General features: G+C 36.7%; 1 protein-coding gene across 1 annotated transcript; it reads left to right on the top strand.

Moving 5' to 3' along the window:
* Positions 1 to 4,274: 4,274 nt before the first annotated feature.
* LOC141593034 (cysteine-rich receptor-like protein kinase 15) lies at positions 4,275 to 18,628 on the top strand. Its single transcript, XM_074413969.1, has 8 exons — positions 4,275 to 4,706; positions 6,551 to 7,014; positions 7,810 to 7,941; positions 8,093 to 8,214; positions 16,626 to 16,836; positions 17,093 to 17,330; positions 17,629 to 17,779; positions 18,151 to 18,628. Exons 1-8 carry the CDS (start codon positions 4,297 to 4,299, stop codon positions 18,433 to 18,435), a joined length of 2,013 nt encoding a protein of 670 aa, XP_074270070.1. The 5' UTR covers positions 4,275 to 4,296; the 3' UTR covers positions 18,436 to 18,628.
* The last annotated feature ends 2,353 nt before the right edge of the window (positions 18,629 to 20,981 follow it).

The following is a 20,981-nucleotide window of genomic DNA, read 5'->3' as shown; positions in this document are numbered from 1 at the left end:
GAGTGAGCGTTTAAGGCAAACAATAAGATCTTCAATTTGCAAAGGTGACTAATGTCCTTTTTTTTAAGAGAATTTTAATTTTTTTTTTTCATTTTCTTACTTTTTGCAAGTTATCTTTCGGAGTTTTGGTTGCTTTCGAGTCAACTTTGGATTGTCTTTTGGATCGGGTCATTTTTCGGGTCACACTCGATTTTAGGTCGGGTCGGGTCAATAATCGGGTCGGGTCGGGTCATCATGCAGACCGGGTTGACTCGGGTCACGGGTCATCTCGGGCCGGGTCGGTTCCGGTTTCGGGTTAGTCATAATCGGGTTACGTCGGGTAACGGGTCGTCATCGGGTCGGGTCGGTTCGGTTTCGGGTCACAATATTTTCGGGTTGGGTCGGGTCGGTTTTGCTCGGTTTCGGGTCGGGTCACTCGGGTCGGGTCAGACTTGCCAGCTCTAGCTGAGGTTACTATCATAGTATAACAAGTAGACGTGGTCATCAGCCACTTGATTCTTGAGGTGGACCCAATATGAGAGGATACAAACATTAATTGGTCTTCTTTTACCAAGGCTCAAATGTCCAAGTCATCTAGGAAAATTCTTGATATCGCGTCTAATGATGCAATTACACCTCAAAGTAGCTCTGTAGTTAGTCCTTCAAGATGGATATAATTTAGTGATGATTATTGACTCGATCCAAAACCTGACAAAAATGGGGTGTTCATAAAGTAGATCGAATTAACCAAATGTATTTGGTGTGGTGGTTACTCACCCCATCCCTTAACCATGAGGTTAGGGGTTCGATCTCTGCCAATGAAAATGGAGCAAATGTTTTGGCCAGCCGTTTACCTCTTCGTGAGAGCACACACGGCGAGGGGATTATACACGGTTGTCGACGGTGGACACTCCAGAATAAACCAAAAAAAAAGAAAAAATAAATAAAGTAGACCGAATTGGTAAATCGGACTGATCTGGACCGGCCCGGTCTTCAGAGCGCAAAAACATGGTAACCGGTCTCCGGTCCGGTCCAAGCAAAAAAATACCCTATAATTACCCTTTAAAATGGAAACGGTTTGGTTCAAACCCGAAAGATCCTCGGACTTAAAGGGTTACTGTCCGGTTCAGTCCAGTCTCCGATTTTTTAGTAAAGAGTTGTCCGGTTCACGGGTCTTTGCGGTCCGGTTTGGTCCTATTCTGGACCGGTGAACACCCCTAGCACACAAACTTGACAAGAAATTAACGGTGCAATTCATTTATGTAATTCAGTCAGGATTGAGGTATTTCGATACGGACTAAATACGAAGAAAACCATTTATTATAACCCTTAAATTAATTATAATTCCATTTGGTTAAATTGATATACTAGCCAACCTGCTCAAAAGTTGAGTTATTTTTCATCATTTTTGGTAATAGATTATTCAATAATCATATACTTATGGTTATTCTTAATTATTGTAAACTCTTTAATTGAAGAAAAATGAAAGGGCGATACCAGGTGACACTCAATTTGGGCGTCACCCTCTCACATGGAGTGAGTAGGGACCCCTTCAATTCAGTAAAGATTCTCTGTTCTTTTGTGTCTCATTGTGTGTAATAATATTGTAATAATTATATTAATTTGTTGATGTGTTAGAAGGTGATTGAAGTGGCACACAGATTGGGACACCAATTAAATGGGACAGAGGATTCCTACTCCTTCAATTAAGAATGGTTGTGAGATGGTGGCACTCAATTTGGACGTCACCCGGTGACGCCCTATCCGTCTATCACTATCCTTGCTTGAATTGCGTAGAAATTTACAAACGAAAATTAAGATTGTTTTATTATGGGATGTTTGGTTCACACAAGAAAGGTATGAGGTATGGGTTTGGAATGAGTCAAACTCATTCCAAGTGTTTGTTTGGCAAATTTGGGGGTTTCATACCCATACCTCAAACCCATGAGGTATGGGTTTCTCATACCCAAGGAGGGGGGAGGGTATGAGATTGATACCCATGGGTATCAAACTAAAATGAACAAAAATATGAAAAAACAAATTATAGCATATTATAAATTCAATTTTTTATATACTTATTTGATTAAATAATCATTTTCATGATTTTATAATATTGAAAATTATTATTTACGATATTTTAATTTACGCATTTTAACCTTATTTGAGGTTCAAACTCATACCACTTAAAAATGAAACAAACACAAGGTATAAGGAATCAAGTTCCAAACTCATACCACTCGGGTATGATTCCTGATTCCAAACTCATACCCGTGCACGAAACAAACATCCCTTAGAAAACTGGGCCGCTCGGTAGCGATAGTATAGTGAATTGTCTTCAGTAAAACGTGTTCATCAATGCAACCAATGAAAAGAATTTGACCAGCTAGCGTTTCCATTACTCCCATTTCAAGTCTTAATTCCAGTGAAACATTTCCATATAGGGTTTTTTTTGCCTGGACCGGACCGGACCGGAGAACGGTTATCATGTTTTTGTGCTCCGAAGACTGGGCTTGAGGACTTTTGTGAAGTTACTTTTCATAGTGGGCCTAGCGGGTTACCCATGGACAATTTTGTTCAATTTAGGTCGTCCATTTATTATAGCAGGCTTAGTTTTATTGTCCGTTACCCGTTTATTTTTTTATTTTTCTTGCCCAAACTCGCTATTTTAGCGGGTCAAACGGGCCGGTCCGCACTTGATCAGCTCTATATGTTAGAGATAGATCATATTATCTTAATGTTATGCTATTAGGAAAATAAGATGGAGAACGGAGAAAAATTGATTTTGAAGGAATACGCTAATTATTAAGATTGCCGGAGATGAGAGAGATGACATCCATTTTCGGCCGCCATCAAAACTATGTTGGTAGTTGTTTTTATGGTGGAGTTTGTGTATATAGAGCTCTCTAAAATTTTACTGTTTTGATACCATGTAGAGTGCATAAGAAAGCGATAATATTTGTATAATATTATTTATTGATTGTATAAATTGATTTGTTGAGTAATTGAATATACATGAGATCCTTCCTTAAAATATATGATAGAGAGTTGTAGGGTTACCTAAGCTATCTAGGAGATACAATAATAGTAAAGATTTAATTTTTTAACACTAATAATATTATTTCCTAATAAAATATTAATAAAATAATATGATTATCGCTAACAATTAAAGCTTAGTTGAATTAAGGAATTAACTGGTTAAACGGGTTAATCGGCCGGGTTGAAAATGAACTGCTTAATGAATCAATAGGTTAAACTGGTTGAGTTAATTTGTTGAAAAATTAAACAAGTTGAAGTTAAGATTGAGACAAATGATCTATTTATGTTATTAGGTCGGCTTCAGTTGAGATAGTGATGGCCAATTAAATTGACACGGAAATGAATACAACACGACCCGATCTATTTGCGAGATCTAATGAGAAGAGATAAGTTTTTGGTACATAAATGTTTAGGTTTAAGAGTTGGTCTTACCCAGTCCAAGTAGTGGTGTACTGGTGTTTACAAATTGCTATTAATAGAGCTATATTTTAACTCAATGAAAATCGAACTCATAACTTCAAGATAACAAGATGGACTATTTACCATTATTGTCAACCCTTGGTATTGGAAGAAGTAATTGGAGAATCAATTATCATCTCAAAGTAATACCGGAAATTCTTATTTAAGACGAGTATTATCTGTGTTAAACCTAAAATGAGTCAAATACATAACAAATTACATAGCAAGTTGTCTAAAAAATACCAAAACTTTTATCTTTATTACCACTATATGATACTAATTGAAACATTTTAAAATTTAAGATATAGATAATCCGTCTTAAGCAAGACTAATTGAAGTAATACACTTCAAGACTTCAAAGTCATTGGTTAATTGAGGGCCTACTCAACATTTATTCAAGATTCGCCATCAAATGGGAATGAGCCGTGTCGAATGCGTTACAATTAGCGACGATGACCATGCAACTTATCGACTACGCTTAATTATTAATAGAACACAAAATCTCACTTTAGACTGATATTATCTATTTAGAGTTATAAACGGGTTTAATATATCACCACTTTTATAATAAGATAAACAATAAGTAGGATGATGGGATTGTCTAAGAGTGATAACATATTTAACTCGTTTACATCTTTAAACTGATATAACCGCCTATAATAAGACTAATTATTACGGAGTAATAGAATGACTCCGTCAAGCATAATACGTGTAATTTTCACATTGACTTAAGGTCAACACAATGCACCACTGATAAACATCTTTGAACATTGCACGTAGCATTGAGTCCCCTTAAATTTAAGCGAGCTTCAACAATAATTTATGTCATTTTACAGGATCATAAAAATGTTGTTCTTAAACAAACAAAAAAAAGTTAGAACCCTCTTTTTTCTCCAAATATTCGGATTCTTATTCACTATTACAACAGCCCAACCAGGTTTTATTTCTCGTGTTTGTCAAGATACGTTTGGAAATTACACCACAAATAGTACATTTCAAACCAATCTCAACACACTTTTTAATGAAATAACATCCGACACAAAAATCGACTATGGCTTCTACAATATATCGGTAGGAGAAGACTTGGACATCGTTAATGGCATTGCACTTTGTCGACCTGATATTTCAGTCGACCAATGCCACCAATGCCTGCAACAAGCATCTGAGGAACTTGTTGCGCAATGTCCTAAGCAAAAGGATGCAATTGGGTGGTACGACCAATGTATGATGAGGTAGTATACCCCTTTTTTCACCCTTTTGTTTTTTGTTTGCGTATTTTTTTCTTAAAAGGATAAAAACGTGAAACCTAGGCATCAGACTATATTGTTATTTTATATTCCTTTCAATTCGCTAAGTTATTTCGCATTTGTTTTGGGTAGAATTTAGTGTTATGATGATATATATGTCGATGTAAATAAAATTAAGTTAGAGAATGTGAGGTCATAAGATTATAATCACAAATAATAGGCAATTAAGAAAAGTGGAAGACCTTTGTGAATTTGCCATTTTAGGAAAAATGTGGAAAATCTTAGAGAATAGGAGGGAGTACTAAGGTACTTAGAGCCGTTTTTACTTTAATAGCTTTTGACAATAAATCAATCAATCAATCAACCAATTAATACTCCAGAAACCAAGATACTTTCATGTAATTAAACAAATTAATTATACTATATAGCTTTAAATCGATAGCATGCACTCTGTGATAGACCTGACCAAGGGATTTCAATGTAAATATTGAGCCCATTTTCTCTCCATTTCCTCAAAAGAAATGGAGAGGCAAGTACCCATTAATCGCTCGGATCGCATATTGACAACATTTAACGGTTCTAAATTTACGCATAAAAATAAAGGAAAATGAGGGTGAAAGAAAAAATTATTATTTAAGGAGATCGTGAGAGGAAATGGAGAGAAAGGAAATGGACTCTCTCCTATTCATAATAACTCTTCTCCTTTCCTTTTTCATCTATTCATATAAGTTTCCTCCTTTAGTAAAGTTTTATACTTATTTTAATCACTTCACCCCCACAACAATACCCACAATACCATACTTTATCTTATTTTAATCAACTTGCCCCACAACAATACTTATTTTAATAATTTAACCTCACAATAATACCCCATAATACATCCCCTCTGTCTGATTATCTCACCTTACCACAATACTTTAGCTTATTTAATTCAAGCACCTTAATTCCCGTGCCACCCTCCAATAGGGAGAGTTATTCCGAATAGGAGGGGGTATATAGTTTTGATTGAATTTTAAATTTAGATAACACCGGAATTTTAAACTTGAGGTATTATTGTAATTTACCTATGTATTTTGGTTTTCCTCCATTAAAATTTAAATTTCAAACTAATTAGTGCTAAAGGGTAATATAGTAACTTAACATTAATGTTCACAATAAAAAATTTCAAAAAAATTGAAATGTTTTAAGCGATATACCCAATCACCCTTCATACCATCAACCACCTTTGCTACATCTCCTACTGTCGCCCTAACGACGGCCATCCAGCCACCGACACACCAGCCAGATCTACCCCATTGTTGGCTCAGTTATCTCCCTCCACTGTAAATATCCATCCCTTCACAGGTAACACCACCACATTCCCGTCGCCGGCGAACCCGTCTTGGCACCAACCCATCCCTCCAGATAACATCGAACATACACCTGCCGGCTGCCACTGTCCACCAAATACACCGTCACTTTTGCGCCGCCCTAATCGCTGCCGTCCACCACCCACGCCGTCAACCCGCCGCCGCCATTGAACACTTAATATGTCACATTCAAAACCACCGAACACTCAAATATTGTCTATCATTATAATTATAATAGTTTGTGAATGACGGTTTCATCCCTACGATATTAACGCAAAAATGAAAACTACTTTTAAATTTTAAATTTTTTTATATTTTTTTTATTAGGGTGTTATGGAAACTCGGTAACAGCCGGCGTCACCCTAGTACTTCCCTTCTTTACCTGTTTTGTCACATTTTTGTTTTTTATTTGCAGATTTTTTTTTTAAAAAAAAAAAGAACGCTAAGAATTAAGCGATTTTATTGTTATTGTATACTAAGGTACTCGGACCGCTACATTTTTCATAAGATGGAACTCGGCCCTTGGTACCACGAGCAGGACCCGGTAGTTAATGCTGACGACAACGACAAGGCTCGGTTCAACCACACGGCCACAACCTTGCTAGCCAATTTGCAAATCAAGGCTGCTTCGGGTGACTCTCGACGTAAATATGGAGCTGGGACAGCTAATGTATCTAATTCTTTAACGGTCTATGCCCTTGTGCAATGCACACCGGACTTGGACTACTTTGATTGTTACAATTGCATTGATAACGCTATTGCATTTGTTCTAGCAAATTTATACGGACAGCAAGGCAGAGTTTTTTATACAAGTTGTAATATCCGATTCGAGAATTATAACTTTTGTGATGCCTCGAATTCGATCATGCTTAATAATTCGACCACGTCGCCGCCTCCTCCTGCATTGGTTTTGCCATCTCCCTCAACCACTCAAAGCATTAAAGGTAATACTCCGTAGGATGTAATTTTATTATTTGGGCCTCAACTGTTACCTTAAATTTTTTTTGGTTAAAATAGTTCATTTATTATGCTATAGAGTCAGATGATCAAAAGATCACGGGTTAAAATCTTGGTAGCCTCTAATATCTAACAAAGTAGTACATACAAAAATACAAATAAATAAATTGAAATTCCATTTTATAAATATAACTATTGGAAATAATTATTTTTCATTTTTCTATAGAGCCAAAGATTCATTACTCTTTGTTTCTAAATTATGATGGAATAAAGTAAAATGTTTCAGTAAAGTGATTGCGCTTTTTTTTTTTATTAGGTTTCCTGAGAGACGGTCTCTCAATAAGTTTATTGAGAAACTATTTTACAATTTTAAGAAAAAGTAATACTAAAAGTAATAAAATAGATAAAAATCATGATTAAAGATGAAATGGATACATTTATTAACTAAATAGGCACGAAATTATTATGTCACGATCAACAATAAAAGGGTCACGAAATACAAATAAAAGGGCACGGAAGACTGGTTTCTCAATAACTTATTGAAAGACCGTCTCTCCCAAGTTTTAGTGTTTTTCTATTGTGAAGTATTCAACGTAATCGTCACCTTTGGTCATTGGAAAACCGTCTCTTTATATTGTTAACACAAAAGTAAGACTGCTTACATTCGACCTTCTTATTCCGCAATTTGTGAGAGTCATTAAATCATTGGGGGTAATATTATTGTTGTTGTAACTATTGGAAATAATTACAGTCAAATCTAAATATTGTAATTTATTTTGCAGGAAAAAAGAGTAAAAAATCAAAACTTCTGATCATAATTCTTGTTCCAGCTGTAACATCTATTTTATTACTCTTTGCATTCCTTGGATGCTATGTAGTGCGGAGAAGGGTAAAGGCAAGGAAGCAAAGTTTAGGTACTTGCCGTACTTCATTCAAGTTTTTATCACTAAATGATCACTTTTTACCATAAAAAATAATATCATTATTCTCGTTTTTAAGTTATGAGAGACTAATTATTCTAATAAACTACGTATTTTATTTTATTTTAATTTTAATTTGAAACAGGAGATGAAATAATAAGAAATCCAGAGGCTTTACAAATGGATTTCGACACAATAAGGGTTGCAACTGGAAATTTTTCCCTATCTAATAAGCTTGGCCAAGGTGGATTCGGCATAGTTTATAAGGTAATCACAATAAATTGAAAAAGACAGTCTCTTACGATGTTATTGAGAGACCATTCTACCGTACCGCTTTATGTGCATTTGGTACATTGATAGCGGGTTTTGTCGCACTCCCCCGATCAAACAAATAACTCAACTAATGTAGTAGGGTAGTCGAGGTCGAACCACAAGGAGCAAGGGTGATTACTAATTGTTTAAATTCTTATGCTTAGCTAAGTCGACAATAAAAGATGAGGTTGATAAACTAAACAACTAACATAAATGAAATAAAATGCAAATTAACTAAAGATGATAAATGGGTAAGAGAGGAATAAAGTTGTAAATCAAATGAATAAAAGGCCTAGAACTCGGTTCTCCCACAACAATTCGTAATTCCACATACTAATTCCCTAGGCTAATCACTCGGGTAGACAAGCAAGGAGGAGATGGCTCTAATTCGCCTAAGACCCCCCTCTCGGGTTCGAAGTAGGACACTAGCACTACCCACCAACCCCCCTCTCGGGTTCGAAGGTCGGAATCCTTAACTCAACACCCAACAACCTCAAAATCATGCCCAATTCCGAGGAGGTCAAGAAATCGGTCAAGGTCATTAAGTACTCATCGTTTTCCGGGTCATCCCACTCCTCCTCTCGGAGGTCGATTTCAAACGCTAGTTTAGAGGCACCCTCCCTCGGTTCTCCCTTTCGGTCTCAACCTTGGTTGGTGACAAGGACAAATTCCGGGTATCCTATTCACAACCTAACCAACTCTCGTTGGTGGACAAGGGTTACAAGTCGACACTACCCAAAATCGATCCTTAAACCATGTAATTCCTCTAAACTACCCTCACCAATTTCCCCAAATAATTAGCCTTTATGAGATTCAAATAGTGAAGTTACTCATGTCGGGTCAAACCGAGTCCTAGTAAAAGACTACTCACTAATCATGTTTCTTAAGACAAAAGAGACAATAAAGATGGATTCTTTAATCATGAACATGGTGGGAGAATAAATTCTACTACTAATCATGCAATTAATCAACAAAATTATGAGGAAAGACAAATTAATCTAAGATGGAAAGAGATTAATGCAAAAAGACACAAACTTTAACATAAGCAACTCAAAGATTCAATCTTTGAGAGCAACAACAATGGAAAACAAAGAAAAGATGAACAAGAGAGAAAATAATAACAATCCAACAATAAAGGTAGGAATTCTAACATAAACAATTAAGATAAAACTTGAAAGATGTTAAGAATTATAGAATAGATATAATTGATTTGCATATAGTATTTTATTGATAATTGGTAATTGATTACAACTTGTATCCTGCAATAATGATATTTGCCAACTATATATAATACAAAGGATAAGCTAAATAAGGTAAATATAAAACTTCTAACAGCTAGAAAACTAATCAAGGCAATGAAGATAATTGCCTTTTATTGAAAGAGCCGTTGGTGTTGATGATGTATGTCAATGTGCTCAGCTAACATCCCCCCTCAAGTTGGCGCGTGAAGACTCGAAACGCCCAACTTGGAGAGTAACTCAGTAAATGGAAGTCGACCAAGAGCTTTAGTAAAAATGTCGGCTAGTTGTTCCTTTGTATGAATGTAGCTTGGTTTGATAGTACCTTTAAGTATTTCGTCCCGAATGAAATGACAATCAATTTCAATGTGCTTCGTCCGTTCATGAAAGACCGGGTTTTGGGCAATATATAAGGCAGACTGATTGTCACATAATAAGTCGATTGGTTGATCATGGGCAATCTTGAAGAACTCGAGAAGACCCTTGAGCCATTTCAATTCCGAAACAGAGTATGAAATAGCACGATATTCTGACTCAGCCGATGATTTTGAGACGGTTGGTTGTTTCTTTGTTTTCCAAGTGATGGGGGCATTTCCAAGAAACATAACATATGCCGAGAGGGATCTTCGACTTAGGGGACAACTTGCGTAGTCGGCATCGCAATATCCGTTGAGGGTGAGAATGTTATCGGCTGAATATAACAATCCTTGGCCGGGTTTATTTTTTAAATATCGAACCACTTGTAGAGCGGCATTCCAATGATCAATACGAGGACTTTGCATAAATTGTGCTAAGATGTGGACTGCATAAGTTAGTTCTGGGCGGGTTGTAAGGAGATAAACGAGCCGACCCACTAGCCTTTGATATGGTTGCGGGTCCGTAAGAAGGGGGGAAGTGGATAGGCTAAGTCGGTGGTTGGGTTCCATGGGGATAGGCGCGGGTTTGGAACCTAGGAGGCCGGTTTCATCAAGAATGTCTAATGTGTACTTTCGTTGAGATACAAAAATACCTTCTTTGCTTCTTGCAATTTCCAAGCCCAAGAAATATTTTAAAATACCCAAGTCTTTCATGTGGAAACACTTACTTAGATAAGCCTTGAATTTTTCGATGGTGTTTTGGTTGTTCCCACAAATGACTAAATCATCGACATATATGAGGACATGTAATTCATCCTTGGTTTTGTTGATAGAAAAAAGAGAATGATCATAGGGGCATTGAATAAACCCGTATTGTTTAAGAGCGGAAGCAAGTTTGGCATACCAGCATCGAGGTGCTTGTTTAAGGCCGTAGAGGGACTTTTGAAGGCGACAAACTTTGCCTTTGGTGTCATCGGAAAAACCAGGAGGGGGTTTCATGTAAACTTCTTCGTTGAGATCGCCATGAAGAAAAGCATTATGGACATCCATTTGATGAAGTGCCCATCCTTTTGCGGCAGCGATGGCGAATAAAGTGCGAACGGTAACCATTTTTGCGGTAGGAGCAAAAGTTTCATTGAAATCAACACCTTCGACTTGACGATTGCCCATAACAACGAGACGGGCCTTGTAGCGCTCAATAGTTCCGTTGGCGTTATATTTAATACGATATACCCATTTGGAACCAATTGCTTTCTTGTTGGGTGGAAGGTCGACCAAGGTCCAAGTTTTATTTCTTTCAAGAGCATCAACCTCAGATTTCATGGCCTTCTTCCATTGAGGGTCCTGCATAGCATCACGAAAATTGCTAGGCTCGTGGTTTTTAGTCACGGCCGCTAAAAAACATTTGTGTTTAGTAGAAAATTGATTATAAGAAATAAAATGAGATAAAGGATACCGTGTCTCGGTTGAAGATGAAGCCGTGAGCATGTGAGTTGATGGATGACGTGGAGGTTGGTGATAGTCTTTGAGACGGGAGTTAGGGAATTTTGGACGTTGGCCTTTGCCTAAGTCGAGGGGTTGAGTGGTGGTGGTATCGTGAGTGTCACTTTCGGGTGGAGGTGATGAGGAGGACGTGGAAGGTGATGATGTAGCGCTGTTGTTGGTTTCCGGGGTTGGAGATGTTGTAGCGGCGGAAGGCGTGAGGGGAGGGGCAGAGTGGGATGGTGGCGTTTGGGGAGTGTCAGGTGAGGTAGGGATAGAAGGTGAGGATGGTGTGGGATCGGGAGTAGCGTCATGGGCAGGGGTCGATATAGATGGAGTGATAGAAATAGGAACATCATCAAAAGGCGTGGTAAGGGAAGGAACGATGGTAGATGTTGGGTTCGAAGTGGGTAAGGCTTTAAAGGGAAATTCATTTTCGATGAAGACAACATCTCTAGAGGAGAAGTAGGTACGTGTTTCGATATCATATACCCGCCAACCCTTCTTGCCATATGGGTAACCTACGAAAATGCATTTGGTACTTCGAGGGGCAAATTTATCTTTGGACCGATTAATTAGACGGGCATAGCATAGACATCCGAAAACACGTAGGTGAGTCATAGGTGGAGGTGTTTGATAAAGCATTTCGTAAGGGGATTTTCCATTGTGTTTGGTGGTAGGGGTGCGGTTAATGAGATAGACAGCGGTTAAAATGCATTCTCCCCAAAAAGAAGTTGGTAAAAAAGCTTGAAATAAAAGAGCACGTGCTACATTGAGAATATGACGATGTTTTCTTTCAACACGACCGTTTTGTTGTGGTGTATCAACTTGAGATGTTTGAAAAATGATGCCGTTTTCAAAGAAAAAATTAGCTAAACTTGTAAATTCGGTGCCGTTATCGCTGCGTAAAATTTTGATTTTCTTGTTGAATTGGCGTTCAACCATGGAGAAAAAATTTAATAGTGTTTGTTGAGTGTCACTTTTCCTTTTTAAAAGAAAGACCCAAGTGGAGCGAGAAAAATCATCTACGATAGTTAAAAAATATTTAGATCCACAAGAAGCGTTGGTGGAATAATGACCCCAAATATCGCAATGTATGATGTCAAAAATATTGTCCGCATTATTCGAACTTAAATGAAAAGTAGAACGAGTTTGTTTAGCTTGCAAACAAATCTCACACGTAGTGCTAGAAAAAACTGTTTTAGCACAATTATTGAAAAACGGTAAAAATTTCAAGACGGAAGAAGAGGGATGCCCCAACCTCCTATGCCAAATCTCATGAGGTGGTGAAACTTCTATGGTATTAACCCGAGGTGAAGAGGTCCGAACTCCGGTTAAATAATATAACCCGTGTGCTTGCTCACCGACTCCAATCGTCAACCTCGAGGAACGGTCCTGTATCAAACACATAGTATGGGCAAACTGAATTATAATGGATTCGTCAGACAATAATTTTGAAACAGAAATAAGATTACAATTCAATTTGTCCGCATAATATACGTTGCGTAAAATAAGAGAAGGAGATAAAGGTACATCACCCATATGAGAGGCGATAGTTAAATCACCATTAGGTAATCCCACGGACATAGGTGGAATAGTGTGTAAATTTATAAAACAATTACGACATCCCGACATGTGGTGGGATGCCCCGGTATCGATAAGCCAAGTAAAATTTAAAAGAGGGGTACCGTTCAAATGCTCGATGGAGTCAGTAGACTTGCGGCTTTCCAGTAGAAGCTTGATGTCTTTTATAGCAGTAGGAGACAAATTGTTCAAATCAATGTTATCAAGTTGTCCCGAACTGCAAATATCATTAGACGGACCTCCAACCATGTGTACCCGCGGACCAGCAGGTGGATTCGAGGAAGATGAAGCCCCTGTTTTCTTCAATTGTTCATAACGAGCACGTCCCTCAACATCGGGAACCACGGTTCGACTCATGTCTTTCTCATTAATATAGATTCTATCCCTTGGCCTATCACCCCAGTATTCCGGCCATTTACCGGTATAACGAAAACAGCTAGTGTACAAATGACCATGTCTAAGACAAGCAATACACCAAGGGCGAGGATCATTAGGATTGGGTTGTCGTGACCCCCTGTTTTCAGTACGCCCCCCCTGTTTTGGCTGGTTGTGGTGAACGCGTGCGGCATAAGCCATGGTGTCGGGTTGGGGGACAGTTTTGGTGATGGTAAAAGCTTTCATACTCTCTTCTTGCAATAAACGATTATATATGGTGTTAAGATTAGGCAAAGGGGAAAGAGCAAGGATTTGAGAACGGGCATTATCATATGTATCGTTTAAACCCATTAAAAATTCTCGAACCCTTTGTCTTTCCCTTCGTTCATCAATAATAGACACCCAGGTGCAAGTACATGGATCACATGGACACGAGGGTAAAGGGTCAGCCTCTAGTAAATCGTCCCAAAGATTGATAAGACGACCATAATAAGTCATTAGGGATTCATTGGATGCTTGTTTACAAGCCATAAGATCGGCCTGTAAACGATAAAGACGAGCATCATTGTTTTGAAAGAAACGAGACCGAATATCGGACCATACCTGATGCGCTTCAGAACGTCGCGTGATAGATTTCCGAAGAGATGGTTCAATAGAATTGTAGATCCAAGCCGTCACAAGAGCATTTTGTGACCGCCAGGAAGCGAGAGTGCCGTCAGATGGTTTTTTGATCGTCCCGTCCACATAGCCTTCCTTTCCTTTCGCTGTTAAAGCAAGATGGAAAGCTTGAGACCAGTCATCATAGTTGTTGCCATTAAAGAGGGTTTGAGTGATGTTAGCGCCAGGATTTTCAACCTGGACGTATGTGAAATGAGGTGTTGATGATTGATTTGTTTCTGGAGGTTTGATAAGAGAATCGTTTGTCATGATGCCAGTGTTTGAACGTGAATGGGAAAAATAAACAGGATGTATAATGAAAGAAACCTAGTATACTGATACCATGTTAAGAATTATAGAATAGATATAATTGATTTGCATATAGTATTTTATTGATAATTGGTAATTGATTACAACTTGTATCCTGCAATAATGATATTTGCCAACTATATATAATACAAAGGATAAGCTAAATAAGGTAAATATAAAACTTCTAACAGCTAGAAAACTAATCAAGGCAATGAAGATAATTGCCTTTTATTGAAAGAGCCGTTGGTGTTGATGATGTCAATGTGCTCAGCTAACAAAAGAAAAGCAAATGTAAACAAATGAAATTATGAAGAGAAATTATACCAACTCAATAGCAAAGAAGAGAACTTGGATTGAAATATGGAAGGATTCTTCAATTCTCCAAATACAACCCAAAATTACTAATTGTAAACTAATGAAAAGAGAAGAACTTGAATGAACAAAAGAAGAATTAAACTAATAATTAAAGAAAGATAACAACTTTTTATTGAATGAAAATAAGAGAGGAAATATGAGGGTTTTACAATATTGAGAGAGAATGAGAGACTAGTCTAATTTCTTGTCTAATTCTAAGGTGGTAGTGTCTAATGTCTAATGTCTAATGTCTAATGTAAGGGTGTGTTTTTATACTAATCTAATAGAATTAATAATATAATAATAATTATAATACTAATATTAAAAATCCTAATGATAATACTAATAATAATGATATTAATCATTCTAACTCTCATCCCTTAAAACCAACGACACAAATCAACAAAATAGGCAAGGGAGAAGACACGTCAAAAGGAAGAAAAAGGGAAATCAAGATTCACGCCAAAAAGGTGGCTCGGCCGGTCCACCGGCCGCCGGTCGTGGCACCGGCTGGGAACCTCCTGGAAACTTGGTGAAAATCTGATTGTATTCCCAGCCGGTGGTGAGGGCGGCAGACGGGTGCCCGTCTGGGAAAACAAGTTTGTGTTGTGAGCCGGTTGGCCGGCCACCGGTGACGAGGTCGGCAGGGAGTTCTCTGCTAACGAAGGTGAAAACACATGTATTCCCAGCCGGTATGGGAGTCGTCGGTCGGTTGACCGGTTGGGAAACCATTGTTTCCAATTGATGATTGCCGAAAACGATGATGGTGCGGGTTGATGCTGGTTGTCGTTGCAGCTGCTGGTTTGGTGCGAAATGATGGAGGTTGAATTGTTGATGGGAATTGTTGATGTCGCAGGTACAAGGGAGATGAAAGGAGGATGATGGTGATTGATATAGTCGTTGGAATGGTGTTGCAGTCGTGGCAGCCATGGTGAATGTTGAATGATGGTGACGGGGGGTGATGATGGAGGCAGGGGACGGTTTTCATGGTGAAATGAAAGGTAATTGATGGAGATGGGGATGTCGGGTAAATGGTGTTTGATGATGACGATGATGAAGGTGAAATGATGAAGGTCAAAGGTTGACTTTGATAACTCAACGACTCATTGTTCCTTCAGCCAATTACTTAGACCCGTCTTGCTGACCAATTTCGGTCTCATTGTTCCTCTAGCTCGAATTTCCTCTTTATTATTCCGCCTCACCTACACATTAAATTAATATATTAATAAAATAATAGTAATAATACTAATATTATAATAACAAGAGTAAATTGATAAACAGTACCAATATAAGCACCCATTTTTATAAACAGTACCAACATAATCAATAATTCGTAATCAGTACCAAAATATTAAGTTTTATCTATGAATAGTACCAAGTCGCCTAAAAATCTCATCTTAACCTACTATATAAAGTCCAAGAAACCATCATTTAAGTACAAATCTTGACTCATCCACTTCCAAACTCCCTCTGTTAGATGAAAGCACATATAAAGTAGGAAAAAAATGGAGTAAAAAGGCGACTTGGTACTATTTGTAGATAAAAGTTATTATTTTGGTACTCTTTGCGAATTATTGATTATGTTGGTATTGTTTATAAAAAAGGGTTTTTATATTGGTACTGTTTATCAATTTACTCTAATAACAATACGACTAACTATTAAATATGACTAAGCGGACTAATTATTATAAATTACTAATTTAAATGAGCTATAAACAATGAAACGCACAAAATTGAGTTGAAATATGGGGTAAAATGACACTAAAATTATACTTATCAAACATCAACAATAAGACTAGAACTTAGGACCTCATGGTCATTAGGATCTGGTATCATGTGAGAGACGTATTATTCGAACCAAAATCTTAAGATGATGATTGTGACCAAAATTGACGAGGGTTTAATTAATACGGTTTTTCTAAAATGTTCCCTAAGGGCATATGAAACGGAAACTTAAATATCCTAATATTTTTGTTGACAATAATTATTTCCGAATTAATATGAGCAACAGGGAAGACTATCAAACGGACAAGAAATAGCAGTTAAGCGATTATCAAAAAAAGCTGCATCAGGGGAAGAAGAGTTTAGAAACGAGGCTGTCCTAATCGCCAAGCTTCGGCATCGAAATTTAGTGAAGTTTCTTGGTTTTTGCTTGGAAAGAGATGAAAAACTGTTAATCTACGAGCTTTTACCTAACAAGAGCTTGGATTTCTTTCTATTTGGTACCTCTTTGATCTTCGATATTTTAATTTGTATTAATTTAAACAATTTCTTTTTTCGAAACTTTAAATCTCCGATACCATATTGATTAAAAGAGAGGTATTGTGATTTGTGAACATAAGTTCGGTTGCAAAATTGAATTTTTATCACACTTGTATTTTACTGTCCTTCCATAAAAAAAAAAAAAAAAAAAAATCTATAATCTTGCTTTTCGATTTTGGAGCTTACGTGAAATTGGCCATGCATGCAACCATGCAGATCCTATCAAGCGTAGTCTTCTCGACTGGCAAACTCGACACAAAATTATTGGTGGAATAGCTCGAGGTCTGCTATATTTGCACGAGGATTCTAGGCTACTTGTTATTCATCGTGATCTCAAAGCTGGCAACATACTTCTCGACGATGAAATGAACCCAAAGATCACTGATTTTGGCATGGCTAGGCTATTCGGAGCCGATCAATCTCGGGCAGATGCAAGCCAAATTTGTGGCACCTTGTAAACACTTCTCCTTTTATTCAATTAATTTGAATGTCACATATTTTTGAAACTTAATTCGCTTTAGACTCTTTACATTTTTCATCATTAAGAGCAGTGGTGGAGCTACGGGGTTAGCAGGGACCCTCCCTTTACTGAAAACTGAAAACTTCAAAATTTTCAGTTAAATTTTTAAATTTTTTTGAGGGTTTTGCTTATGATATTACTTGTTTCTCCAATTCTCCCGGAACTTAAAATCCTTGTTCCGTCACTGATCAAGGGTTAACTAAATTAATATTAAATTTCATGTTGAGTGCAGTGGGTATATGCCGCCTGAGTATCTTCAAAAACGGCAATTCTCGAATAAGACCGACGTCTATAGTTTTGGAGTGCTTATTTTGGAGATTATAACTGGCTTACGGATTGGTGGGTATTACAATTCTGAAACAGGCGAGAACTTGCTAAGTCTGGTAAGTAATTAGTCCGTGTTCAGGTTATTTGTTGTCCTTTTTATATTGGGGGCGTCTCAGTGAGTTGCTGTCCTTTCTATTTTAAAAATGAACTTGATGAACAATTTGATCATTCACACTCAATTTGTTCCACTTGTCATTTAGTAATTCGCCGCTTCCTCTTTCCTTGGCCTTTGTGCCAAAACCAAAGGACAACAATTGACCGGGACGGAGGGAGTACGTATATAAATCTTGCTCCATGTCGTTTCAAAGGATTTTGTAGATATTACCTAAGTAAGTTAGTTGAGGTGATACTCATGACCTAAGTTTGAATTCGTCAGCAACATATCAACCCTTGTAGTTGATAAATTCTTTATTTTACCTTTTTTCAGGTATGGAGAAATTGGCTAGAAGACACGGCTTTAGACATAGTCGACCCCTCAATGTCAGGGGTCGATACAACTGAAGTAAAGAGATGCATCAATATTGGGTTACTGTGTGTTCAGGAGAATATAACTCATAGGCCAATTATGTCCTCAATCATCCTTTTATTAAACAGTCAATATACTAATTCACCTCCTATCCCTTCTCGACCTGCATTCCTTCTGTATCACAACCCCGCGTCTCCAATTGCATCATGGAACGAGATCTCCCAGTCCGAGCTTGATCCTCGATAGAAGAAAGATCACAAGAATATTAAGGACTAGGTTTGGTGCCCGGCTTCGCCCGGGCTACCTCTATTTACCGTTAAATTTTATTTTCAATGAAATAAACTACGTTGGAGTTGTCTAACTCACACGTTTACTATTTGTAATATATTTTTCTACGGCATATCTTGTATTATGATGAAATGTAAAATTTATTTTCAAATTATGAGACACGTTCACTACCCCGCTATTAATATTATTACTTTCATGACATTCTTTCTTAATATCATTACGTTTACTACTCCCGTGGTTACTATTGTTTCTTTTACTAATTCCTCTATTTTCTTTCTGTTAAATTCATTATTCCCGTTAATTTTATCCGGCCTATATTTAAATAAATAAAATAATTTCTTGAGTCGATTGGTTATTTAATTGTTCATACTTTTTCTCATTGTTACCACTGTTACTTTCACTATATTCGTAGTTACTTTCACTACTCTCACTATCATTATTATAACTGTCACTACTCCCACATTAATACCGTTAATTTTATTAATCTCGTTGCTGCTATACTATTACTTTTACTACATTTAATTTAATGTATAATTCTATGATGATACTAATTAATTTCATAAGTGAGGCATGTTAATTTTAAGGAAAATCACTATATTCTTGTATTTTCTAAATTTAATTACTTTAATTTAATGTAATTTCCATAAATATTCTTCATCAAGGATCTTTATATTATACTTTTAACCAAAACTATATATATAATAATATTTCAATTGAGGTCCCTTTATCAGGCCCATCACACGGTGTTATCGATTTAAAACTATATAGTATAATTAATTTGTATAGATTTCTTTAATTACATTGAAGTCCCTTGATTTCTGGAATTAATATATAGTATTGATTTTCGTCAATGATTTTGTAGACAAGTTCACAATCCTAGCTTATGGAGCAAATAGAATATTATTACTTTGGTAATAACACATGGTCACATGGACATGGTGTATTATTGGTGTTACAGTTATTTAGCCAAATAAATTTAAGTAATCATAATGGTTAGGTATTAAGTGGTAAATAAAAACAATGTATGGAAAAACTAACATACAAAATTTTAGTGAATAACTCTCCCATATCCTTATTGTTTAATCAACAACAAGACCACTTACACATAACTCTTTGCAACACTGCAACTTTCAGAACTTTTAGATTTGACTACGTAAACTCTCTCTCACAATTTTTGGGTACAATTATGAGCAACCTAACCACCCCTATTTATAAGGTACTAAGGTAGTACAAGTAACCTCTTTCCCAAGAAAAGAGTCTAACTTCCTAATTCTATTAGGAAATAAATAAACTTTCTAATAACTTATCTCTACTTTTCCAATAGGATAGGAAAATATTCCTAAATAATATGCAATATTAATTTAAGAACTAACAAAATATCATAAACAAATATCCTATATTTTGTCTAAAACTCTAGACTTATTTTTCATATCAAGCATATTTCTTAACAAACCTCCCCTTAGGCTTATTATGGTTGATACCGTCGTAGAGTATCAAAGATAAAATTTATAATCCAAACTACTACTATAGATAGTGGCAATCAGGGTCGAACCACAAGGAGACAAGCAATTTAAAGTTGTCTAATTTAAGTCTAAAGTAACAGTTTTGGGGGTTCGATTTGAATGATTCTATAACTAAAGACAATAAAATTAAAACTAAACTAAAGCAAATAAATGAGCAATTAAAGAAAATAGATGAAATCAAATATTAAAAGGATGCTAAGATGGCCGGTTCACTGTTGTTTCGACGGCAGTATCCTAGGTAAGTCTGAAATAATCACGTAAGACGGGAAAATAAGAAGTCCTCTCGGTCCATTCTTAACAGGTAGCATCTTTCGATCTAGCTACGGGTCCCTAAGTATCACTAGTACTGACTCTCGCCCTGAAAAGTGATTCTTAAAAGCCTAAATTTTACCTATCTTTCGATCTCAGTATAATTTAGTCGTTTCAATTGGTAGTCTAATTCCCTCCCCTATCTTTCGATATAATGGGTCGGTCAATTACTAAGTATTCAACTAGTCGCGTGCACTCGATTTATCGAATTAAGCAAATTAATCAATTAAAACGGAGCTGATCTTACGTGAAGCGGTTGATCGACCAACGGGCTCAGTCGATCGACCAAGACCCGAATCAGGTCTACGAAATCTACGCCGCCTACTACAGGTCCCCTACATCTTAGCACGAAGGGTTTAGCTACTCATGATAGAATTTATAACAACAACGAAATTAACAATTAACGGAATTGGATGCATGATTAAATAAACTAAGCAAATAAGATGCATAAACGAAATAAGGCTTTGGGAAACTACTCTATGCAATCTTAATCTATGAATGAATAAAAGCAAACTGAAATCAAGGAATCAGAATTACCGAATGAAAGCAGGAAGAAGAATCCGAAAGCACGAACTTTATTGACGAAAGTAAAGCTAATTGTATTGAATGTTTATTAACTAAATTCTAATCTATGAAATCTGATGCTAAAAACTCGATATTTAATCCTCAAAA

This window comes from Silene latifolia, chromosome 7, assembly GCF_048544455.1.
Source record: "Silene latifolia isolate original U9 population chromosome 7, ASM4854445v1, whole genome shotgun sequence".
Classification (NCBI taxonomy): Eukaryota; Viridiplantae; Streptophyta; class Magnoliopsida; order Caryophyllales; family Caryophyllaceae; genus Silene; species Silene latifolia.
The sequence above is the reverse complement of the archived record's forward strand: the minus strand, read 5'-3'. Positions and strand labels throughout refer to the sequence as shown.